General features: G+C 47.5%; 1 protein-coding gene across 2 annotated transcripts; it reads left to right on the top strand.

Annotated features, from left to right (window-relative positions):
* The first annotated feature begins 7,552 nt into the window (after positions 1-7,552).
* Positions 7,553-19,762, top strand: AKAP8L (A-kinase anchoring protein 8 like). 2 transcript variants are annotated; one of them, XM_078681962.1, is made up of 13 exons: positions 7,553-7,736; positions 8,701-8,733; positions 9,199-9,259; positions 10,396-10,855; positions 11,686-11,827; positions 13,588-13,625; positions 13,729-13,750; positions 13,968-14,058; positions 14,313-14,454; positions 15,419-15,524; positions 18,297-18,427; positions 18,662-18,757; positions 18,957-19,762. In XM_078681962.1, exons 1-13 carry the CDS (start codon positions 7,721-7,723, stop codon positions 19,266-19,268), a joined length of 1,650 nt encoding a protein of 549 aa, XP_078538088.1. In that variant the 5' UTR covers positions 7,553-7,720; the 3' UTR covers positions 19,269-19,762. The 2 variants fall into 2 exon arrangements, with proteins under 2 accessions (XP_078538088.1, XP_078538077.1); XM_078681951.1 differs by having other exon boundaries at positions 13,950-14,058.
* Positions 19,763-26,272: the final 6,510 nt, after the last annotated feature.

Below are 26,272 nucleotides of genomic sequence, written 5' to 3'. Positions count from 1 at the left end.
TTTCTGTGAAACTAAAACAAACCATTTTCATGTCAAAGGAGGACTCGTTTTCCCGCCTATTCCAGTTTCTTTAAGTATTCGAGGGTTTTGCTTCCTGATGCAAAAAATAGACCTTTCCGTGTTCATAGGGGAAATGTAAACACTATCTAGGCAAAACGGTCACGTATTTCAGCGTTGGATGACAAAAATCACCAACTAAAATGTGACTAGTTAAATACTGCAGTGTGTCTGGTTCTGCCTTGCACCCGCCCTTTATAGTACTTTTGTTTGTTGTTAAAAATACAAGTTATGCAGCAGAGTGAATCGTATATCAAGAAAGGCCCCCGCTGCATAATTGCGTAATTCCAGTGCCCCACCCCCTCTAAACCCTTCGGCATCTTCGTAGAAACAGAGCAAACAAGCATTGGCAGCCGCGAAATTAAATTAAATCAAGGCCTTAAAATTGCATAGTGTCTATAACGCCTGACTGAGAGCCAGAAATCCGAAAATACCAGCTTTTTCCCGTGTCCAAGCTGTGTGATCCTGGGCAAATCGCTATGTTTCTATGTGCCTCTATTTTCTTAAATGCAAAGTTAGGCAGCACTTGGAAACTGACTAGCCCACAATACTTAGCACTATATATATTTTGTGTTTAAAAATAAATAAATAAAAGCCGGACATCCGCATTCAGCTGCATCCTCGTGCCGGATAATATCTACCTGGAGGCCCAGAGTTGACAGGGCATCTGTAGCACATTGAAGGCCGGTTCCAGTTCCCTGGCTGGCTCCGTCCGAGCCTGCACGCATGTTGTGTTCATTTTAGCGGCAGCCATCTGAAACCAGTGATCGGGAGAGTGCCGCCACGCTGCCCGCGGCGACCCGGAAGCTCTTGGAAGCTCTTGGCCGGCCGGCCAATCCGCTCGCGGCCGACCGGAAGTCCCGCCTCCCCAGGTCCGCGAGCTGCCGGCGCATGGAGCGCCCTGCCGTCCGGTGTAGCCCGGGTCCCCAGGAGGGGGCCGGGGAGAAGGAGGAGTGTGGCGCCTGTTGCGGGGCTCCTCTGACCTGAGGGAGCCCCGATTTAGATGGAGACGCGCCGTGAGGAGCCCCGCCGGAAGAGCGCAGTTGGTGAGTGGGGCCCAGGGCTGATGTAAAGTGCGTGCGTGCCTGTTTGTATGCGTGGGGGGGGGGAGTGTGTGCGTGTGTGCGCGAGGGAACGTGTGTGCACATGCGTGACTGTGTGTGATTGAGAGAGAATGCGAGGTAGCGGATAGTGTGCCTGTATGTGTGCCTGTATGGGTGCTGTATGCCTGCGTGTGCATGCGCGCGCCTGTGTGTGTGTGTGCGTGCGTGCGTGCATGCAGAGAGGTGGGGGCTGCCTGTGTGTGAGCAAGAGCTTTGCGCATGCGCAGCGGCTTTGCGCATGCGCAGATACCAGACGCTCGCTCCCGAGGTCAAATCCGACCCTGAAAACGCTCGTAACACTTTGGTGTCCACTCTCCTGAAAACGGATCACATTAGTTGTCGAGCTGACAGCATTCATGCTTCGCATGAATGCTAACGTCAGCTCGACCTAAAAACTGAGGTTTTAATGTTTGGAAACCATCAGGACATTTGCGCAGAAGTCTGTTGGTCGGACATGCTTGGTCCTTGCCAATGCCATGGCATCAGTGCCAAAAAATTGGGCATCATAATTGACAACTCTTTCCTTGGGCCTCCAAATCAATAATCAATCAATCAGAACAGTTGTAGAGCGCACTACTCACTCGTAAGGGTCTCAAGGCGCTGAAGGGATGGGGGTGCTGCTACTGCTCGAATAGCCAGGTCTTGAGGTGTTTCCTGAACGTGAGATGGTCTTGGGTCAGTCGTAGGTGGGCGGGGAGGGAGTTCCACGTCTTGGCAGCCAGGTAGGAGAACTATCTTCCTCCGGTGGTGGTTCTGCGAATCCGTAGGACGGTGGCGAGGGCGAGGCTAGCGGAGCGGAGCTGGCGGGTTGGCGTGTAGAACGTGAGGCGGTTGTTGAGGTATTCAGGGCCCATGTCGTGGAGAGCTTTGTGTGCGTGGGTGAGGAGCCTGAACGTGATTCTTTTGCTGACGGGGAGCCAGTGCAGGTCTCTCAGGTGGGCAGATATGAGCTGTGGCGAGGGATGTCAAGGATGAGTCGTGCGGATGCGTTCTGTATGCGCTGGAGTATTTTCTGAAGTTTGGCTGTGGTTCCTGCGTATAGGGCGTTCCCAGAGTCCAGTCGCCTGGTCACGAGGGCCTGGGTGACCGTTTTTCTAGTTCCGGTCGAGATCCACCGGAAGATCTTTCGTAGCATGCGCAAGGTGTTGAAGCATGTGGATGAGATGGCGTTGACTTGCTTGGTCATCGTGAGGGAGGAGTCCAGGATGAATCCCAGGTTGCGTGCGTGGTCCGTGGGTGTTGGTGCGGTGCCTAGCGCTGTGGGCCACCAGGAGTTGTCCCAGGCGGATGTGGATGGTCCGAGGATGAGGTCCTCAGTCTTGTCGGAGTTCAGTTTCAGAAGGCTGAGCTTCATCCATTCTGTGACATTTTTCATTCCTTCCTGGAGGTTGATCTTGGCAGTGGCTGGGTCTTTGGTGAGGGAGAGTATCAGCTGGGTGTCGTCGGCGTAGGAGATGATGTTGAGGTTGTGTTTGCGTGCGATGGTGGCTCATGTATATATTGAAGAGGGTTGGGCTGAGCGAAGAGCCTTGGGGTACGCCGCAGATGATCTCGGTGGCCGCGGAAGGCGGACTCTCTGGGTTCTGTCGGAGAGGAACGGGGTGATCCAGTCCAGGGCTTTACCGTGGATCCCAGCGTTGTGGAGGCGGGTTATTAGGGTGCGATGGCAGACGGTATCAAAGGCGGCTGAGAGGTCTAGGAGGATGAGAGCGGTTGTTTCCCCGTTGTCAAGCAGGGTCCTGATGTCGTCGGTGGCTGCGATGAGGATGGTCTCGGTGCTGTGGTTGGCTTGAAATCCGAACTGGGATGGGTCAAGGGAGACATTTGCCTCGAGGGATGCGGTCGGCAGTTTATTGACGGTCTTCTCGATGACTTTCGCGGGGAAGGGAAGAAGAGAGATGGGGCTGAGGTTCTTGAGGTCCGCTGTGGGTATCTTCAGTAGGGCGTTGATCTCTGCATGCTTCCAGCTCTCTAGGAAGGTGGCAGACGTGAAGGAGTCGTTTATGACGTTCCGGAGGTGGGGTGCGATGGTGGTGTCGGCTTTGTTGAAGATGTGGTGAGGGCATGAGTCGGAGGGAGAGCTGGTGTTCATAACGTGGGTGCTATCTTCAGTGCTAATGGGAGTCCAAGCGCTGAGGATGGTGGTAGGGGGCGTTGGTTCGGTGGCTGGAGACGGAGTCTGAGCGCCGAAGCTGTTGTGTATATCGGCGATTTTGCGGTGAAAGAACTTGGCGAGGGAGTTGCAGAGGTCTTGCGATGGTGTGATGTTGTTGCTGCTGGTGCTGGGGTTGGAGAGCTCTTTTACGATGCTGAAGAGTTCTTTGATGTTGTGTATGTTGTTGTCCAGCCGCTCTTTGAATGATGACCTTTGGGTGGTGCGGATCAGCTGGTGGTGTTTGCGAGTGGCGTTCTTGAGGGCTGTCAGGTTTTCTGTCCTCTGTTCGCGGCGCCAGGTTTTTTCGAGGGTTTGGCAGGATTTCTTTGATTCTCTGAGGTTGTCGGTAAACCATGTGGTTTTCTGTTGCCGGGCTTGCCTGGAGGGTTCTTCAGTGGTGCGAGGGTGTCGGCGCAGTTGGTGATCCACTGTGTGAGGTTGCCAGCTGCATCATTGGTGTTAGCAGTGTCGATTGGTGGGTTCTGGCTCAGTGATGTGGCTAGCTGGTCTGTGGTGACTTTGCTCCAGCATCTGTGGGGGATCTGTTGCGGGCGGTGGTGGGAAGTGGTCTTCTTAAAGGTGAAATGGATGCAGCTGTGGTCGGTCCGGTGGAGTGGCTAAAGGTATCGTGGCCGCTGGCAGAGAGGATGGGGTCGAGCGTGTGGCCGGCGTAGTGGGTGGGGGTGTTTACCAGTTGCTTGAGTCCGAGGTTGGCGAGCAGGGTGGTGGTGGTGTTGTTGTCGTTGTTGTTCTCCAGGTGGAAGTTCAGGTCCCCTAGGAGGATGTAGTCTGATGAGGCGAGGGCATGCGGGCTGATGAAGTCAGCGATGGCTGCACTGAATTGTGTGCGTGGGCCTGGAGGACTGTAGGTGAGGGTTCCCCTGAGGGTAGTCTTAGGGTCGGTGTGGATCTGGAAATGTAGGTGTTCGGCGGCAGGGAGAATGTTTTCGGAGTTGGTCGTGACGCTGATGGATCGTATTAACTGTTTTCATGAAGCGCACTAGTCGGCAGGCCAGTTGGATATTTTCTCCTTTAAAGCTGTACAGCAAGGCTTGTCTGCGAGTTCGCACACCATGTTGATTCCAGAGCTGGATTAGTAGGCCCCTTCGGGCACTGTCTAGGGCTTTGCAGCTGCATAACAAGTGTAAAACGTTGACGCTGATGATGTTCCTGTAGATGATGGCGATTCCTCCTTCGGTTTGGTTGACGCGGTCCTTCCGGGTGATCTTGTAGCCGTCCGGATTGGCTATGGCGATGTCGGGGGCTGAGGAGGCGTTCATCCAGGTTTCCGTGAGGAAGGCGACGTCCGGCGCTGTTGTAATCGAGGAGGTCCCAGAGATCGACGGCGTGCTAGTGGACGGAGCGGGTTTTGAGTAGGATGCACTTGAGGTGGTTGTTGTTGTTGCCTGGTCCGGAGGGTGGGGTGCAGGTTCGGAGGCAGGTGAATTTGCAGGCTTGGCAGGTGAAGGGTCCGTGGGTGCGCTTCAGCGTGGCTCGGTAGCAGGCAGATGGTCGGCGTTGAGTGCGTGGAGGGTGGCGGTGTTGTATCTCAGTCGGGTTTCTTGGTTTCGGCGGTGGCCAGGGGTTCTGGCGCTGGGCGCGGAAGGACGCAGACGGGCTTGCCTTCAGCCCGGCCGCTGCGCGACCTCCATATGAGGGGCTGTGGGAGGGAGGAGCAGCTGGAGGCGGGAGCGGGCGTCGAATGGGGCACCAGGGGGGTGGTGCCGCAAGGGACGCAGCGGCGGGAAAGCGCGAGGGAGTGGAGCGGGTGGGAGGGTGACACAGAAGGCAAGAGAGGGCAGGGGTGGAGAGGGCACGGGAGGGCACAAGGGGCGAGATAAACAAATAGGCGGCAACAAGAGGGCACAAGGGGCGAAAATAAACAAGTAAGCGGCACCAGGAGGCAAAAATAGACAAACACAGGCAAATCAGGCAGACTGGACCGCGGAGCTGAAGAAGCGGTCGACACAGACACAGCGGGTAGCGGCAGCAGGACAGAGGCACAGGAGGACCGTGTGGCAGCTGAGGGGGGCAACCTACCTGGTGACAGGGTCATGGGTTGCTCGCTTCACCACCGCGCGGCCTCCATGAGGGGCTGTGGGAGATAGGAGCAACTCGGGAGCGGGCGGCAAATGGGGCACCAGGGGGGCGGGGCCGCAAGGGACGCAGTGGCGGGAAAGTGCGAGGGAGTGGAGCGGGTGACACAGAAGGCAAGAGGGGCAGGGGTGGAGAGGGCACACGGGGCGAGATAAACAAATAAGTGGCAACAACAGGGCACAAGGGGCGAAAATAAACAAGTAAGGAGGCACCAGGATGCAAAAATAGACTAACACAGGCAAATCAGGCAGACCGGACAGCGGAGCTGAAGAAGGGGCCAGGACATAGACACAGCGGGTAGCGGCAGCGGCACAGGAGGACCGTGTGGTGGCTGAGGGGGGCGACCTACCTGGTGACAGGGTCAAGGGGCTCTACCTGCTTCGGGATGATAAGGATTCTCAGAAAGATCTCTCAATGTATTTCCTTCTCTGCCCTAAAACAGGCCACTGTAGCCCTTGTGTTGTCTACATTAGACTATTGTAATGCCCTTTGTCTGGGAATAAACAAGGAGCTAGTGCATCGACTTCATCTTGTGCACAATGCTGCTGCCAGGCTGGTGATAGGTTTTCCCAAATATCACTCAGTCTCGGCCACTATCAGGAATCTGCACTGGCTTCTGCTTAATTGGAGAATTGAATTCAAAGCCCTCTGCTTGGTTCATAAGGCTTTCTACAACACAGGGTCAGACGGCATCAAGAAACTATTACAGAGATATGTCCCCACTAAGCAGTTAAGATCGGCTAGTAAGAACTTGCTGATAGTCCCTAGTTTTAGGAAAGCCAAACATTGGAACTCCCTCCCTCTTTCAATCTCGAGTCTGGACTCTCACTCTCTCTTTCGCAAAGCCTTGAAGACCTGGCTTTTTACTGTCTCTACTCTGTAAGTTGTGTATATGTGCACCTTTGTTCTCATCTGTTGACCTCTTTCTGCAGCGTCTTGACGCCCCTGGGATAAGTTTGCGCTTTATAAAGCTTATATTAATTCACAAACCAAACCACCAGGGCGTAATCAGTGAGCAGTAGTGAAAAATGGGACGGGGCAGAGACCAGCACGCTACTACTTTCGAAACTTTAACCCTAGTAAGTGTATTCAACCTATAAGTGTAGGGTCGGCAAATTGCCATGCGCGCTGACTGCCCAGTCAAAGGAAATGAAAAGAGGACAACGACGAGCGGTGGTATCCTCACTATCTTCCTCAAGATAAGAGGCGGGGGCGGTGAGCCACTATGCTGGGGGATGAACGTTCCCTAAAGCATGCAAACCTCACGAGAGGAAAAGCAACCACCGCGATCTGAGCATGTCGGCAAAAGTACACCATAAAAATAGAGGCAATATGGATAGCCAAAACCACAGCATAACGAGGCAGCGTGAAAGCTTAAGTATTCAGAATAACAATAATATTGCACATGAAGTAAATCACACGCAATAACTGTAGACAGTAAAATAGTAATGCGCTTAACTGGCTGCAAAGCAGTCAAGAAAGATGAAGCTGTTGGCCTGTAAGAGAGTTAGTTATATAGGGCTGAGGCTTTAAGGTTGGTCGTATGAATATGTGGTCATGGGTAATGTAGTGTTTACTAAAGCTTTACTTCATTGGCTGCTGGAAATAAAGCGTAAAGAGAGAAAAGCATACTCGGAGCCACTGGTCTGATAGAATCTGGCTGTTATGTTCTGGGTGGAATGTAGACTTCTAATGAGTACCTTGGTGAGCCGTAGAGGATGTGGAGTATTTATTTTCTTTCCATGCGGCGTGATTGCGCAACATCCAGTAAGGCTCTTTCAGTTTGTGCAAGAATAGTGGACCACTAGACGAAAAAAATCGGAAACGCAGCGTGTTCATTTGGTTCGTGCTGGAGACATTACAAAATATTATATTAGGAACCTAGAACTCACTACTCCCATGGTTTCTCATTAGCCGCCATTTTACCTACTCTTTCTGTTTGCAGGAAGAAGCGACTGCCATTTTACACAGGAAACCACGTTAACAACTCCCTTGAAGAATCATACTCGCTGTCCAATACAAGGAGGTTATTCGGCCTCGATATTTTTGAAAGACGTAGGTCCTGTCCAATCATTATCAAGGGCAGGTTATGTAGGCGTCATTTCCTCGAGTAAAGGAGCTGCCGAGTAAGTGATGTCTTAGATGGCCAATGGGCTTGGGGTTGCCTGTTGGCCTGGACCTATACCGTCGGTGGGCGGAGTCTGTTCTCCCGTTTAACGCTTGTGAGCCAGCCTGGAAAAATTCTCTCACAGACGCGTCGACTGCCGAGAAGGTTTAGGGGACCTGCAACTCGTTCCCATCAAGCAATATGACCAGCTATTCGGGTAAGTGCTGGGTTGATGACGATGTTCTCTTTCCCTGACAGATTTTTATATAATTATTTGACGCGCGTTTACCCGTTTGGTTACACGCTGTACTGGGTGGAACGGGAAGTTTCCCGGTAGGTCTGGGAGACTTGTTCTGTCCTTGCCACTCATGTATCGTGATCACTTTCAGACGGTAAAGTCTCGGATCCTCTTTGTTCTGCCCTGTACAGAGTGTTTCGTAGTTTAGAATAGTGGGCGTTGGTAACACCATAATTCTTTCCGATTGCCCTGGAAAGTGCTTCGCTTTGGGTGAGTTTGGGTTTGTGGTGTTAAAAGGATAATTTTTAGTATTTTTTATTGTATATTTTACGGATTAAGGTGTAGAAGGGTGTTTGCAGCAGGGTACCTTGCATGTTATGCCTTGTTGTTCGAGGTGTCCGTCTCTGACGCGCGCAGTGATGGGTTTGAGGTAGTTAATTTTGGGGTGGTCGAAATATTTTTCAGGTTGCCTTGTTTAGAATTCATCATTTCTGTTTAGGTGGTCCCTGGCGGCTCATGTCGTCTGGGTGCGCGCGTTCTTTGGTATGGACGCCGTTTGTTCCTTGTCGTTGTTATGGATTTTGAGATTAGCGATCGTTATCCGTGTCTTTCTAAAATGCCCCAAGTCGCAATCTGCACATCACCGTGTTGTAAAAGGGAGCTAGCCCCCCTCCCTTTCTGCATTGGACCATCTGCCCCTCTCTCCTTGCTGCACACAAAGGCCGCTTCCCCGATAGCAAGCGTGGACTGGCGTTAAAATGCGTATGCGCAATTACTATTGGTAGGCCGCACCCTGAGTTTTCTGTATATACATACTATTGTCACCGCGTTGTTATAATCCCATTCGCTTTGTCTGGATCTTGGTTTCCTTTATGAGCTAATTTAATGCCTCTTATAAGCACGATTGTTAAAAAAGCTGATTTATTAGCTCTGTTCTTTGCAGGTTACGGAAACTGGAGCACTACAGGAAACCGAGGTGAGTCTATTCCTAGGCGCTTATACTTTATCATCGGTCTCGATGTCACCTGCCCACAAGTTTTGGTTTCCTGTTGTGCAGTGTCGCTGAGCGCTGCCAATGTAATTTATTTATTTTAAATATGCAAGTATGTAAATAATATAACCTTCAAAGACCGGTGTACTATCAGAACTTAAAGGGTATGTAGCAAATATTGGGTGGAGTGGCCCTTTACAGTTAAACAGTATACATAGAGCTCCTGCGTTGCAATGAGTTGACTCGATTTACAGGGGTCAACATACAGCCGGGTAATGGGAAATGCTTAACGAATTAAGTAAATCTCCAGGCTAGCTTTACTACTCAAGGCGGAGTGCGCATGCATTTTCTTTAGTACTTGAACAATGCTTAAGCTGAACCTAGTCATGATGCTAAGAAATGTTAATTGCTTTAAGTCGTTTATTCTTTAACTGCGTTTTTCTTTCGTAGGCTACGAGGATTACGGATATGGGTATGAACAGGAGCCCAGTGCCAATGCGGGCAGTTATGGGTACGCAAAGCAGAGAATAGACTGAATGTGTCTGTATTATGCTATCCTTTATTTTTTTCTGCGGGTAATAAATGTACTCAAACCCACAGGTATTTCCGCTTTTGAAATTCTGTCTGCCTTCCGAACCTGATTTTATACTGCATAAACATTATTTAGTTCTAATTGTATCTGAGGGGGTGCTTGTTCGGGAGGCAAACAGGATCTTAAGGGGCCCGCGTGCTTTTTGTGAGAACATGGCTGCGTCGTTCTGTTGTAGGGGTTAGTATGTTACCAGAAATCCCTCCCACAAAAAGCTCGTGGTAGCGGAGAACCCCTTGGTGACCAATTCTGAAGCTGTTTGATAACTGGCGTGTATCTGGTGATAAGTGATGGTGTTGCAACGGCTCGAAATGCACTCCTCAGATGCTGAGCTGGTTGATTATGTGCCAGTCCCTTTTTGGGTAACAGTCTAGGTGCACCGTGACCGATTTAAGACGTCATGTTAGCGTGGAGATGAGTTATGTTGACTTGTGCGAGATTTTTGAATACGTGCATGTTTAAGCCTCCTATTTAGCATGTGCATTGGGATTGTTTGTTTCTCCCACCAGAGTGTAGCCATTGTATGCGAAATATTATTTGTCCATTATGTAAGATCATAAAGAGTGAAACGTACCTTGGTGCTGTGGACGGTAAAAAAAAAGGGTTGATGTAAACTGCATTGCTGCCGCAGGAGCCTTTGCTCAGCTTGGGATTTTTTTTCCATATTAAGTAGTGACACAGTAGTGAAAAATTAACAAACACAATTTGGTATTAGCGAGGCTCATAAAAAGCCATTGCTTCAGGTTTGTGTAATCAGCCTAGGTAGACTTCTCTTGTCCAACCTTGTTGGAAAGATTGATACTTCCTGCACTGTATGATGTCCACTTTCCTGCCCACTGCCGTCCGACTGCTGTATCACACAAGGAAAAACTCCCATGTTGAGTGAAACCTCTGAGCCTTGTTTGATATGAAATGAGGAAGACCTTTTTTAATATAGCAATTAACGTTCTCTTCTATCTTTTGCTTAACGTCTGTGCTGCCATTTCTCGGCAGGCTCTTTCTCCCGTTGCCTTATCTGCTACTGATTGGATTCCTTGCTTGCTGTGCGACTCTTGCAGGTACGAATCCTACGAGTCCTACGACTCTAGGTCTTCACTGAATGACCGTGATCTTTACAGATCCGGCTACGATTACAGTGAGGCGCAACATGACGGGGACAGTGCCTATGAAGGTCGCTATGACAGCTCCTACGGGAACCGCAGGGACCAGTTCCAGACCAGAGCACGCAGCAACTTTGGCCAGCGGGGTCAGAGCTGGGGCAGAGACGGGCGAAAAAACAGACCCATGCCGGCATTTCCCGGTCGCATGAGTGGACAATGGAATGAGCCAAAGCCAGTGGGCGGGTGGGGTTCTGGCATCTCCGGTTCCCCCCGACCCCCGTCCCTCTTCTCCCAGAAAGCATACCCTGAGATCAACATGTTCCAGGGAATGAGAGGTTTCTCTGGGAATAGGCGCTTCGGAGGAGGTGGCTTCAAACGTGGCCGAGGAAAAACAGCCAAAGTTTGGGACGGAGACAAAGTAAGTACACTCTGTGCCTTCTCCACGCCCATTTTTATTTTTTTACTTGATGTTCCAGATGGGCACTAAACAGCTGCTGCCCATTGCTGTTCATACGCTCAAGTCTCTATCTGGAGGGATACAAAATGTAACGGCTGCCCAGCACAGTGCCATGTCAAACTCCTTAAAGCCATAAGCGTAATCATTGACGATCCTTAACTAGAGGTGTTGCCATTCACATACATAGTCATTCTGTATGCCAGCTCGCCTGCACCCAACCATGTGCAGTTCTGTAATCCCACGGCGTGGTCTGACCGTCCCAATACCGAAATACACAGGCGTTTGTGCCCACCTAACCCCCTGTCCGCTTACAACTTTAAGGACATGGGTTCTGTTAAGTGCAACACACAACTCTGCAATATCTGTAGTATGTTATAGTGAGAGCGGCTGTCTGCGGATTTATATATCCCCGCGTGTAACACTTGTGGGATCAAAAATGTAGTACTTGTATGTGCTTTGGGGCTATTTTCATTTCCCCGTACTGACCTCTCTAAACCTGCCGCTGACTGGATGCCATTTTCTGGTTGCTACTGTCATAGATTTAGTCTAATTGTGCCGGCGGGAAATGGTTTTTATTTGGGGGGGGGGTCTAATTTCCAGCGACCATGGCCTGAGCTTTGAGGTGTTAGGGCAGCAGCGACCAGGCAGTCTGATTCAGATGACTTGCTTTCTTTCAGTTTTCCCTAAATCATGCAGTTTGTTGGGAAAAACTAGTTTTGTGGCTGGTAGTTCCACTGTACCGCGTGTCTGTCAGACTAGATGTTTTATAGTTGTTAATTGAATCGCTTCAGGGTCAAACGCAGCAGCAAACTCAACAGAAGAAGAAATTTAATAAGAAGGATGGTGCCGCCAAGAAGCGCAAACAAACCAACACAGCTGGAGAACCAGAGTCCAAAGTAGCAAAGAACGAGGAGGGCGATGAAACCACTGGAGGTAATAAACAGTGTAATCGATTACCTTGTGCTTTGCATAGCATTCACATCGCAGATTTACGTTACCATCCTTTATTAATGGCCTCGGTAACCTTAAGCTGGGGAAAATACAATACTACTAGCAATCCTTACAGTTCAAATCTATGCATGTTTAGCAATGCCCGTCTTTGTGTGAAGTCCACGCCCAGCTGAAATTCTCTGGGAGGCTCTTACTGTTTCAGTACTTCTAACGGCACGTACTGTAGTTCATACTATTCCACAAACGGCTTTATTTGATGTGCTAGTAAATCCTGCTATGATCAAGAGTTTAAGCCCTCTGCTAATCAGAATACTGTGCACCCTTGACATGGACTCTCTTAATCCAGGGCTGTCCATTAATTTGTATGCCTACCTAGTACCTGTTTAACATTGTGAACCAGGGCAGGGTGGATTTTCACACTAAGTTGTGTAAGTATCATGTTTGACCATGATTTACCTCCCATCAGGCAGCTGCACTGCTACTAGTTTGACTTGCAAACTCCCTCCTAGCTGGGTTTGAGTAAGCATGTCTTAATTATAATAAACGGTAAACGTCCATTCGAATGAAGTCGTGCCTTCACAGCGCCGACGATAGAACAGATATGACTTTAGCACACATTCACACAGCACACGTCTTTACGACTTGCTTGAGGTGGGCGCATTGGTGGAATGGTGTTGGATTTAAAGTCAAACACCTTCTCTGCTGTTGCAGGCTGGAGTTGGAATAGTAAATTAAACTACTCAAATCCAGCACCAAGTCATAACTTGTGCTGAACAAATGCATGCTAAAGACATTTGTTCAAATGACTGCCTCAGGGTGGCATGCGTGCTAAACGTATAGGGAACGCCAGCTACATTCATAATAAACATGTGATTTGATATGTTAGTAAAATAGTGGTCAATTGCATACTAATACATTTCAAAACCAATCTCTCTCAAAAAGCATGGAGTAGTTTGTTAGCGCGAATTGTAGCACGTGAAACACTGATTTAAATACCATTAATATATTTATAGTTGTTTCTCTGGTCTCTTGTTTTCACTTGTAATCCTCTGCTTTAATATAGCTACTTTTATTTTTCTGTGACGCAAGTTACAGAAGCACATGAATTCTGGCCATGTACATACGCAACTCTTAAACAGCCATGCTAACGCCCCAGCCAGGCCTGCCTGCCATTCAGGGGCAAAACGCATTGGCCGGGCTAAGTTCTCTGCTGCAGCTCAATTAAATAGAGGCTTTCATGTGTTTTCAGCTGCATTAAAATAATCTAGGGTTGATAGGTAATCTCTTTCCTCTTTTAAACGAGGAATATCGCTCCACATGTTGATTTGCTTACGCTACCGTACTTGAATATAGTTTATAGTTGTGGGTATTCCCATCATTGGTTAAGTATTCAATATTGCCAGTTATCTAGTGCTAGTCTGCATAACTCCAGGACAAGGACCCAACCTTCCTTGTTAATTGTAGCTCCTGTGTTTTTTTTTTTTTTAGCCAGTAGTGACTTAATTATGTGCCCGTTTATTGGTGGGTCCCTTTTGTGGTGTGGGCCTGTGGTTTTGCAAGTTTTTTTTTTAACTATTGAATTTAGTCACTCCAATTAGAAAACCACTTTATAATGGATAAAAAAAGATTTCCCAACAACTTGCTTTATTTAAAGGGTGCAGTCCCTTAAAAAAAATTGAATGTCATGCATTCCTGTTCCCAGTGATACTTGGTGTGTAGCTAACCAATATCTTCTTTTTCAGAGGAAAAAGGAGAAGGTGGGGCAGAGGCTGGGACAAATGTGAGTAGTTATGAATGGATTTTTTTTTTAGTAGTACCACCAAAGGCTGATTATACGTGGCTATCATTGTCTTTGTTGCTAACTTTGTGTGTTTTCCTTCTAGGGTGAAGGTGCAGCTGATAAAGGTGAGGTGTTTATTCCTTTGCAGTTAGAATTATTGTGTATGAAAGTGTAAATGGGGTGTGAAGAAATAATTTCCTGGCAGTTGAGTAGTTTTCATACAGTTTCTTGAAAGGAGTTTGGGTTTGCTTCTTAAAATATGCCCACCTTCTCCAGTATGATTGGCTGTCTGTTTTCGAGTGACAGACATATCTTATTTCGCAGGTTCATTAACGATTCAAGAGGAAATAAGCGAGGTGAAACGCAAACTTCAAGCTGGCAAGAAAACGCCAGACCGACAAAAGAAGAGGCAGCGTGACCGCATGGTAGAACGGTAACTACTTCTCTACTTGGTAGATGTGTGCTTGCAACTGAGCAATATGATGTACTGTTGGGTGGGTGTCCACTGGTATTGCAGTCTCAAACTAGTGGATTAGTCTGAATCTTGACAAATTGTTCAAGTTGTTTAATTTGAAACCTTGAAGCTGGTATGTTATTGCTTTTCTCCTGACTATCGCACACAAATACCATTGTGGACTCTAGTTTTGTAGTGAAGTTATGTCTCCCATTGTCCCCATATTTTTCCAGGATTCAGTACGTCTGCTCGCTGTGCAAGTTCCGCACATACTATGATGACGAGATCAAGAACCACTTTGAAAGCAAGTTCCACAGTGACCATTTCAACTTTGTTGGTACAAAGCTCCCCAAACAGACAGCAGACTTCCTTCAGGTACATATTGCACAGTTTGCCACATCTTCCAATCGAAATGTGCCTCATGTTAAAATATGTATGTTGTTGTTGTATTGTAATTCCATTTATATAGAGCTTACTACGCCTGACTAGGTGTCAAAACGCTTTTTCGGCGGGTAGCATGCTACTCCGGGACCCATAGATAAGTGTTAAATTAGTGAACTAGTGTAGTAAAACATACAAGTACATATAGGTTAGTCAGTTATTTCGAATGATAGCAGGAGGAAGAAAGGATTTGATTTTCCTGGTCAGAATCTCATAGGAGACAGACCGGCTCAATCCACACTTTCTGCAGGTAAAGGCCTCACTAATTTGAAATCTAAAAATACTGTTGGAATAAAACTTTACCCCCGCTTCTGGCCAAAAAACAAAGTGCACAGTCCCTAGTAAACAGTTTAAACAGCTCACAAACACCCTCTGATGTAGAATATAATATCTGTTGCTGGGGGAGGGGGTAGTAGAGGGGCTGGTTGGCTTGTGAGCACAATGGTGGCTTGGGGTGCACTGTTTTAACATCACGTGCTAGCACAGAGCAAAGTAGAAATTTAGAGGGAAAACAAAGTAATCACCGATGAGGGAAACTACGGAATTTAGACTGCAAATCCCACAATTCAACACGTTAAATGGAAGTTATCATGGGAAGGAAAAAACACCAGTTTAAAACACAATTGGTGGTAAAATATCTAATCACAGGCAGGTTAAAACTAATTTTTTTTTTTTTTTTAAACCAACAACCACAGGCAAAGACCGATCACAAAGGGAATCTTTTAAAACTTTTGTTTTGGGGAAGAGACTGGAGGGAAGAGACTGCACTAGACAGCATATGTATATGGCACTCCATGAAAGTTTGGCATGAAAGTTCAACTACATTGTCTGCTTTATATCTGCATGAGGTTTACTGTTTCATTGCAATCTGGTTGCTTAAGAATATCTTTATCAACAGGAGTATGTTTCCAACAAGTATAAAAAAACAGAGGAGCGTCGTAAAGTAGTAGAGGATATTAATGCAGCTATCCAACAGATATACAGAGACCAGGATTTGACACAAGGTAAGAAATTGAAAATGTTTTTTTGGGTGCTCTGGTCACTGTCTGCCCAGTTTAGTATGTTTCATATTGTCTGGTTGGTCACTTGAAGCCATTATCCCAAAGTTAACTGACTGCAAATGTTTTCACGCACTGTTAAAGTACTTTAAGGACCACTTACATCCGGGGGTTTAAGTGGTGCAGCGTACAATTTCTCATGCAACATCACTATCTTAAAGTACATATACGATTACTATAATGCAACTGGTTGAGAGAAATAGGGGCTCTTGAGACTGTTTGGGCCTTGGATTATTTGGTATTGATGGCGAGCTTTTAGGCTGATTTGTGGGAATATAGTGCAGTATCTAAATTGCTGTGTATACAGCATACCCCGTTGTGTCAAGAGTTTGACACTTTCTTCTGTTATATGCTGTATTTTTGCAATGATTAACTCATGTAAAACATTTTTGCATGGTTAAAATCAAAACTACATTATGGTGTGAACACCATATGCCGTACGTAGCTGAACAGTGATGCTGGTTCGTACCTGAGCACTATTTAAATGGATTCTGTTTAGGGGATGGATATTGACTTTAATTTGAGAGACCGTTATGTGATCACAATCTTGACAATCCTAGTTTTGTATGTGAAGGATCTGGTATGGTTTTATTTAATCTTAAAATGTACAGGGGGTGTGTAATTTAATGATCTACTCATCCATGGGGCAGGTTGCTTACCAAATCCACTTGCCCCTTTGCCATGTAGTGCAGCAACAAATTATGGCAGCAATCTCATAAGTTCTGATGTAGCTTCTCGGAGTATGCCAGGGCTCATACCATAGTAGTGTCTGAATACTTGCAATCCCCTCATGTTGCCACCTTTCCGCAAATATACATACTGGGGCTGATGGTTGTGTAAGCAATAGTTCCAGGGCTAGAATGCCCTTTTTGTGTCTGCAAACTTACTAACTTGTATGTTTATTTAAAGTGTTTTCAACAACTGTTTAATCTTTCCCATACTGAGTAATGTTGAAAATTTACTCCATCTATGGCAGATGTAAACCTTCTTCCAGAGTTGGGTAAAAAGTGGTTGGAGGGAAAGTGAACTTGCAAATACTCTGATTTCTGTATGAACAAATCTACAAAAGCCTATTTGCTAAAGCTAAAATGCAGTTCACAAATATTTACTAGAAGTACTATTTCCTGTCCTACTTATGTAAATTCTTGCCGTATAGCTGCCCTTAATGCAAAGACATATATGTGCACTTTTGAGACCTACTTTAATAACTGGGTCCCAAATTTGTTCAGGCGTTGACGTGGCCTTTTGTGTATTAAAATTCTGCTTCTCTTTATTGGTTGGCTTCCTGGTGAGTGATAGCATTCTGCTCTTCACACAAGGAGCATATCTGCACACCGTTTAGTACAGTTCCAGTAACTACTGCAGCAATGTGCTTTTTTTTGAGGCCAAATCAATTTTTGCTTTTGCCAATGTTTGTTATATAATTGTGATGGCCCTGCAGCTCCCACACTAAGGTTTTACAAAAACCATGCCAAAAAGTCACACAATGACAACTAAAAAGCTGACCAGCAATTTCAGACCGTCTGGCTTTGCCAACTCTGGTTTATTTTTGTTTCCCATATTTGTATTGAAACTGGTTACACTGATTTCCCATTATGAATATTTTTGGGAAATACTAGCATGCATCACCACATGTTACTAAATGATGTTTCAAAGAAATGGTACCTGAGTAGTTAAGCAAAATGTGTTCTGGTTTTCATTTTTTTTAATTAAAATGTTTTTTTGAAAGCAAATCAATCTTGCTTTCAAGCTTCTGCAAATATTTGCATCAAATCGGTGAACATTCTCTGAGCATTATACATAGCCTCATATTGCTAAACTTTGAAAACCTGTGCGCACATGTTTATACTGGAACCATTGTCAGTAGTGCAGACGGAGCTTACAGTATTTACTTGGTGTGGTCACACTAGTAGACTTTCAAATAATGAATCCTAAATACAAGTTGGAACAGAATTAAAATATGGGCACATTTACCTCGCCTGCAGGCAGTGCCCTTCCCATATAATGTGGTACTGCAAACTGGCACCCAAAGGGTTTGTGCTGCAGGGGGTTGGGGCCTACTTGTCTCAAAGACAAAAATACACAAACTTGTTGACTAATATGTCCTGTGTGTCGAGCTAAAGGAATTCCAGATCCCTGAATGTAATAGCTACTCAAAGTTACAAAGACTTAAACATTTTCTGGGGCATTCCCACAAACTAATTCTCCTGCAGCTGCTTTTAAACCTGTATTAACTCTTTGTGTGAACTGAGTGATGCCCAACGTGGTGTTTCAGTCTTCTGAAGATTGAGGCATGGCTTTTGTTATGCAGCAATATGGAGTAGAAGGGTAATGAACTTGTGATGGGGAAATGGCTACATCTTCATTAAAGACTTAAGTAAATTAGCAATTCTAAAATAATTGGGGGGTGAATATAAGCATGATTGTCTTAGAAAAATGTAATCTCAAAATGTATATGTTAAGTTACGTTGCTGTAACATTAGAGAAAAGTACCTACATAATCTTTGTACTGTATCGATGTCTACCTTTGTAATCCAGTGCAATTTTTATCTTTGGTATTGAATTAATTGTGCTTAATAGCATTGGAAATTCTTCTGCTGTACCGAGGTCCACTTCCCAGTGGTAACTGGGAGATTATGAATTGCATTTAAGTGGTTCCCTCATTCAGGAAAAAGGTGGATTAGATTAACGTCTCACATTATGAATATTTAATTTCAGACCTGGGGATGGATCACTTCATCAAGAAAGTGGAGGCTGCTCACTGCACAGCTTGTGATCTCTTTATTCCTATGCAGTTTGGAATTCTTCAAAAGCACCTCAAATCCATTGACCATAACCACAATAGAAAAGTACGTCTTAATCTTTTCAAAGTTTGGATAGTGCTTGCTTTGAGATTAAATGGGCGATTGCTCATATTGCAGTATTGTACCTTTGATAAAACTATTTGTGTTTTTTTGGTAACTTGTTTATAAATCAGCACTTTACTGCGTAAGTCATTAGTGTGGATAAGTGTCCCTTTTCTTATGTGAGCTCTCAACAAATTGCTTATCTGCATCATGTTGTTTTACTGTCCTCTATTACAGGCTATGATGGAGCAATCTAAGAAGACCTCTTTGATTGTGGCTAAAAGCATTCTCAACAATAAAATGATCAGCAAAAAGTTGGAGCGATACTTGAAGGTAAAGTGCAGGGCATCTGTACTCTTGTCATTCATAACTGGTGATAAAGGTTGACGATTCATTTTCAACACTTTCACCCGGAGCACAAGTAGTCATTTGACTAGAGGTGCATGTCTTAACTATGTCCTTGTTTCATTTGGCTTTTTGCACATGGTAATATCCATTTGTCAGTTCTGAAAGTCAGTTTTGTGATTTGCAGGGTGAAAATCCCTTCATAGAAGATCCAAAAGATCAAGCAGCCAAAAGCACTGAAGATGGGGCTGAGAACGAGACTGGCGATGCCGAAGCAACAGAGGAAACTGAAGAATCCAAAGTTGAAGAGGGCATGGAAACGGAAGGTGCTGGTGAAGACCAAACTGAAGTGGATGAGGAGGCAGGCGATGCTGCTGAAGAGCAGCTCGTACAAGGTGGGGATGAGGATGAGGATGGCCCTTTAGAAGAAGAGGAAGGAGGAGAAGACGAGGAGGAGGCAGAAGAGGAGGGAGGTGAAGAAGCCGAGCCAATGGAGTGAAACTGATGCGAGGACAACCTATGAATTGTGGTTTTTAAAAAAAAACAGATGTGATTCTACCACTCTTTCAGTGAACAGTCTTCATGGACATCCTGATATCAGAACATTACTCCATGCCTCCATTTTCCCTTGTTTTAGCGGTGATGTTATAGGGCTGCAACATCTACTTGGAGAGCTGTACTGAGATTGCTGCTGTTAAAGCATGCCTGCAACATAGTAACGTTGCTTCATCACCTTGGGGACACACTGTTTCCCTCCGTTTTATGTGTTCAATGTGAAGTGGTTTTCACCAGATGTTTGTATGAGTGAAATGTACATTTTTTTTATATGTAGGTCTATTGGGGGGTCCTTTTTCCTCTACGGCGAGGGAATTAGGAGAACTTTTGTCAGTGCTCTTGCGGCATTTTACTGTTCCTTTTAATGCCAAGCCGAGTGCGAGATCACCATTGTGTTTGTATAAAATACCTGTGATTAAAAGGTGGTTCTTTGGTTGACCCAAGAGCTTTGAGATTGTCTACATGAAGTGGCTGCTATGCGGTAATGGTGGTAGTGCCCCAACATCAGCACTGAATTGTATTCTTATTTTTGGCTTTCTGGTGGCAAGTTTTTTTTTCTCTTCTCACCTCGATATTTAGAAACCCACTTAACCCAAGCTTAAGACAACTAGCATGTGCAAGGCCAATAGTTCTGCCTTTGGCTGTTGAGCTATTGCTTTGGCAATGCTTGTTCTATGATGGCTCATGGCATTTGCAGAGCCAGCCATATGATAGCAGAAGCTGGTGCTCCACCAGTGTTGAAGATTTTGGGGGAAATTGATGGGCCGTCCAGCTCAATTGGGGAAAACTACTATAGGAAATAATATTTGAACAATGAAGCTTTGAAGATCACCGGAAATTAGGTGTCATGTGGTTGATTGCCTGCATGGTCACATGTTGACAGGATTATATTGGTTGGAAATTAAGACCACCCTTTAGCTTCTTTCCTAGTTGCCACTTCATGGTCTGCAGTCTATTGTGGAGTGGGTCACAAAACTGAAGACTACGAGGCATGAGCTGAATTGTTCTGGGAAATGAAGTGTCAAAGGGGAAGGGGGTGCCCACATTATAGATGTGGAACATGAATAGTTGCTATAAGGCGCCCCCCACCTGACATGTTCAGTGAACACCACAAGCTGTGGGATTGAGATGATTCATTTAGACCCAAGAGCCAATTAAAAAAAAGCCCCAACGGTCAAACTAGGACAGTGGTGATGGGACGTCTATTGAATGCACTGTCAACCCCAAGAAGATATCCACATATTGGGGGGGGGGGGGGTGTTGGGTCCCTAAAAACCGAAATGTACAAAAAAGGATTTTGATGCATCACTCGGAGTTGCGTATTAAAAGCTACTTGGTCTCTACCAGCTAGTACTGAACCACAAAGTGGAACAGGTTCTTTTTTTAAACTTTGGGTGTAGTTTTGGATATAAGTTTTCTGCTTTCACAAGCAAACCACCTCCATTAAGAAGATGGACGAAAGGAACAAAATACCAAGAAAAAAGAATGAAATGGTGAGCTTCCTCTGGAAGCAGTAAGACGTTACAAGGGACACTAAATTGGGGTCTGATGCCTTCCAACAAAAATAAGCATTTGCAATAGACCTTTCATTAGTAACAGTTAAAGCTACTGGTGTTGTAAATGTCAGTGCCTTTTATGGTAAACTCATAAAAGGCATTTATTTCCAATGCCAGTAGCTGAAACTTGTAAATGCAAGACAGTTTCATTTTAAAGAAGCAACTGCCAATGTCCTGGGCTGCTTGGAAAGTGAAAAAGCGCATGTCCTGCTGTGTTGCAGGAAAGCATGTTGTACATGCAGAAATAGTGCTTACAGTGTAACAAGTAAATGGGCCAGGCCTCATGGGAGGGTATAAATGAAGAGCAGGTGGTACGAAGGAGATAAAGATAAATCTTAATTTATTAACTGAAAACCACTAAGTATCAGGCACATATAATACTAAGATTTGAATAAGTAAGTTTTACTTAACTTTGGTAAGTTAAGGTTCTAGCACACCCTTTTAGAGTCCACTAGGTTAGGTAAGTGCCTACACCACATAACACTAGTATGTCCTCTAGAGTAGAAACCAGTGGCTGTCTGCCAACTAGGCACAATGGCCTCTTTCCAAGAATTGAAAGCAGTGTGTGTCAAGGGAGTTGAGGATAGGGAGAAGTGCAAACACCCAATGTCTCATTAAGGTGTCACTCTTGGATAACCTTACGAAGACCCCAGGGTCTGACGAGGTAGAGTGGGTGGGACAGGGTATGAAACCTTTTTTGACCTGGACTCAAAGCTTTACCAGGAGGATTAAAATGATTCCAACCTGGGCAACATAGATATTTCATTAGGTGGGGGAGAAGGCCCCAGTGGCCCTCTTTACCCCACCAGGAAGAGTACAGAGTTTACCGAGGAGATCCAGATATCCCTCTGTAAAATCTCGAGTAGGGGCTTCCATATCAAATAAGGGGGAAATCCTCTTTTGGTGGACAGTGCCAACTTCTGAAGCTTGAGAAAATCAAACTTCGGCTCAAGAAGAAGCAGTTGATCTTAGGCAGGGAATCCCTGGAGCTCCAGAGTGCTACTAAGAGATTTGGGCTAGAGTCCCATGGGGGCAGCAAGTGTCCCTAGGGTTGAGGAGTATACTCATGATCGAAGGAACCTGAACAAGATAGTACCTCCCTACAAGACTGGGGATGGCCTCAATGGATAACTGTACCAGAGAGGGCCTGTAAAGTACAGAGGGTTCCTCAGGAGCAGTGGGCAGCTGTCTTGTGGCTCTCCTTTGCTGACCAAGGTAGAGAGTAGCAGAACAGGATGCTGACAATTATTCAGTCCTGAAGAGTGCTCTCATTGATGGGTTTGGCTTAACCACTGAGCAGTACAAGATTAAGTTCAGAGACACCCAGAAGAGAGACTTAGGACTATGTAGACTTTGTAGATTGTGCTACTAAGGCTCTGGAAGACTACATCCTCCTTGGGGACCTGAACTTCCACCTCGAGGACAACACCAACTCTGCCAACCTTGGACTGACAACTCGTGTCACGCTTGACCCCATCTTATCCGCAAGCCCCCATGTCTCCTTCAACCACACTACCGAACTCCACTGGACAGACCATTGCTGCATCCACTTCACCTTTGAGAAACCCACTACCGCTCCCAACGGCTACCTCGCTGCTGCTGGAGCAAAGTCACTGAAGACTAGCTAACACCACTCACACAGAGCCCGCCCCCTGACACCGCTGCCCGCAACCTATGACAGTGGATCAACAACTGCGCCAACACCCATGCCCCGATCAAGAAACCCTCCCAACAGTCACACCAACAAAAAAGCCAGCTGGTTCACGAAGACCTCCGGGCCTCCAAGCAAACCTGCCAAAAGCTGAAGAAGATCTGACACCATGAATGAACACCAGACAGCCACACAGCCCACAAGAACGCCACTCGCTGACCTCATTGGATCTGCCAAAAGGGCCTCCTTCAGAAACTCCCTACACAAAGCGCACAACAGCAAAGAGCTCTTCAACATCGTGAAGGAACTCTCTTGGGCCTGGATGGGTGCTACGGGAGGTTTAAGGGTTATGGATCTATAGTGACACCCCCCCTTAAATGATCTTGCCTCTAAAAGAATGCCTAAAAGTTAAGTAGACAGTTAGCTGTCCAAGGGCATTTGATGACCTGAAGCAAGCCATGTGCACTGCTCCCATTCTGCAAAGTCCTGACTATTACAAACAATTCATTGTTCAAACAGATGCATCTGAATTGGGGGTAGGGGCTGTTATAACAATGGCTTTGTGTTGCCCGGGTCAAGAAAGCTGGTAGACTGGTGACCCATGAAGCTCGCTTCTGATGGGTAAAATTATACCTCCCACATGTTTGACACCAAACATGACATGTTTCTAAGCAGCAGTTTTAACACCTTCCGTGTGGTGCAGATTTACCCCCGGTGCTGGGCCCCAATGTAAATGGGTGTGGTCATGACGGAACGGTTCTGTTATGAGCACAGCTTGACCGATGCTCATGACGGAACCGTTCCGCCATGAATATCGAAGGGGTTAAAGTTGGCATGTACTACGAGGTTATAATGCAACTTGACGTATGTCTGGCTGCATCACTGACCACCCCGGAGAATGGTCTTTGAATACTGCAGAGGGGCCCTACTCGTGCAAGGGCACCCTCTCACGTGAAACCAAGCACTCTGCCTTCAGGATTGATAAGGCCTGCCAAACGGGTGACTGGTAGGTTTTTAAGTGTAGTGATATCGATAGATATAGTGGACCTATATCTAAGTAAGTGGTGCAAGCACCAGCTTACACAGGCTGATGTAGCAGACCCCTTGTGTCATTTTGAATGGTCTCATGGGTGGCATGATACATGCGCCATCCCATGGGAGGCCTCCTGGGGTACCTATGCCCTGGGTACAATATACTAGGGACCTATAAGGGTACCTCCGTATCCAATCTGGAGTGTACCTAAAGTACATGCATTGCAGTTTAAGGGAGAAAGCAGACAGACTGGGGTCCTGGAGTTTTTGAGGTTCAGGGATGAGTAGTGTATAGGGGAAGGAATACTTTTTGGGGCTCAGGTGTGGGTACTTACAGAGTTTTTGGAGCTCAAGGAATGTGTAGTCTATAAGGATAGTAAAGGATTTCAGGATGCATCGGATTGGTGATGGAAGCGCACTTCTAGAACTTTGATGTTGTTAGAATGGTAGTGTGGGACACCCCCGCGCCGCACGGCCACCAGCTGCTGCGTGTGCCCCCAGCCGCCTCTGCCTCGCTGCCGCCTCGTTGCCGGCTCCCGCCGCTGCGAGTGGTTTTTTGTACTATTTTTGACAGTAATTTGTGCTTGTCTTGTAACTTGTTTTCCCTTGTTTTTCCCCGCTTTTTCGTGCATTTGTGCCTGTTTTCTACTTGTTTTCTCCTCCGTGTTGCCCTCCTTCCTTGTTGTCCGCCTACCGCCTTCCTCGACGCCCCCCGCCCTCCCTTCCCGCCACCGCCGCTTAGCCACGCCCCTTTTTGCCTTCTGTAACCCTCCCCGCTCCCGCCTCCCAGCTGCTCCGCCCACCCGCGCACTTCGCCTTAAATGGCGACCGTGCGAACGCGCAGCGTTGACGCGCAGCGGGCGCGCCGATTGTGCGCCGAAGGCGCGCCAAAGGTAAGCCCGTCTGCGCCCGTCCGCGACCGGAACGCGACCAGCGCCAGGACCCCTGGCCCCCACCGACGGAAGCCGACCCGACGAACCTACAGCGCCGCCGACCTCACCGCACTCAACACCGGCCACATCCCAGGATGTCACCGAGCCGCCCCGAAGCACACCCACGGACCCTTCAGCTGCCTCGCCTGCAAGTTCACCTGCATCCGGACCTTCCCTGCACCCGACAAGCCGAACTCCAGCAGCACCCACCTCAAGTGCATCCTACTCAACACCCGCTCCGTCCACAGACATGCCGTAGAACTCTGGAACCTGCTCGACACCACCGCCCCCGACGTTGCCTTCATCACCGAGACCTGGATGAACGCCTCCTCAGCCCCAGACATCGCCATCGCCATCCCAGAGGGATACAAGATCACCCGGAGGGACCGCGACAACCAGACCGGAGGAGGCATCGCCATCATCCACAGAGACACCATCCGCATCACGACCAACACCGACGACACCCTCACCACCGCTGAACACCTGCACTTCCAGATCCACACCAACCCGAAGACCACCCTCAGAGGCACCCTGATCTACCGACCCCCGGGACCGCGCACACGATTCAGCGAGGACATCGCCGACTTCGTCAGCCCGCACGCTCTCCCCTCCGCCGACTACATCCTCCTGGGGGACCTCAACTTCCACCTGGAGAACAACAACGACCGCAACACCATCACCCTGCTCGACAACCTCGACAACCTCGGACTCAAGCAACTGGTGACCACCCCCACCCACCTCGCCGGACACACACTCGACGCCGTCTTCTCATCCAGCAAAGACGTCACCTTCAGCCACGCAACAGGACTCCACTGGACGGACCACAGCTGCGTCCACTTCACCTTCAGAAGAACGACGATCCACCACCGCCAGCAACAGGTGGCTCGAAGAAGCTGGAACAAGATCACAGCCGACCAGCTCACCGCCTCCCTGAGCCAGCACCCTCCCGCCAACTCAGCGAACCCCAGCCAGGCCGCCGACAACCTCACGAAGTGGATCAGCAACTGCGCGGACGAACTCGCCCCTCTAAGGACCCCGCCCAGCAGATCCTGCAGCAGAAAAACACCATGGTTCACCGACGAACTCAAGAGCTCCAAGAAGAACTGTCGAGCCCTCGAGAAAGCCTGGAGAAGGGAACCAACGACGGACAACATGACCACCCTCAAGCTCGCCACCCGGAAACACCACCAACTGATCCGCGCCACCAAGAAAAATGAATACAAGGACCGGCTGGACAACAACGCACACAACTGCAAGGAACTCTTCAACATCGTGAAAGAGCTCTCCAACCCCAACGCCGGAAACAACGACATCACACCGTCGCAAGACCTCTGCAACTCCCTCGCGTCCTACTTCCACAACAAGATCACGGACATACACAACAGCTTCAACAACCAACCAACGCAAGCCACAACCGCAACGACGCCACCCACCACCACCCTCCGCACCTGGACTCCGATCAGCACCGAAGACACCATCCGCACCATGAACTCCATCCATTCAGGATCTCCGACTGACCCCTGCCCTCACCACGTCTTCAACAAGGCCGACGCTGTCCTCGCACCCCACCTGCGGGACATCATCAACACCTCCTTCGACTCCGCCACCTTCCCTGAGAGCTGGAAGCACGCCGAACTCAGCGCTCTCCTCAAGAAACCCACAGCAGACCCCACCGACCTCAAGAACTACCGTCCCATCTCGCTCCTCCCGTTCCCGGCCAAAGTCATCGAGAAGACCGTCAACAAACAGCTGGCCGCCTTCCTCGAGACGAATGGAT

Source organism: Lissotriton helveticus, chromosome 1_1, assembly GCF_964261635.1.
Source record: "Lissotriton helveticus chromosome 1_1, aLisHel1.1, whole genome shotgun sequence".
Classification (NCBI taxonomy): Eukaryota; Metazoa; Chordata; class Amphibia; order Caudata; family Salamandridae; genus Lissotriton; species Lissotriton helveticus.
The sequence above is the reverse complement of the archived record's forward strand: the minus strand, read 5'-3'. Positions and strand labels throughout refer to the sequence as shown.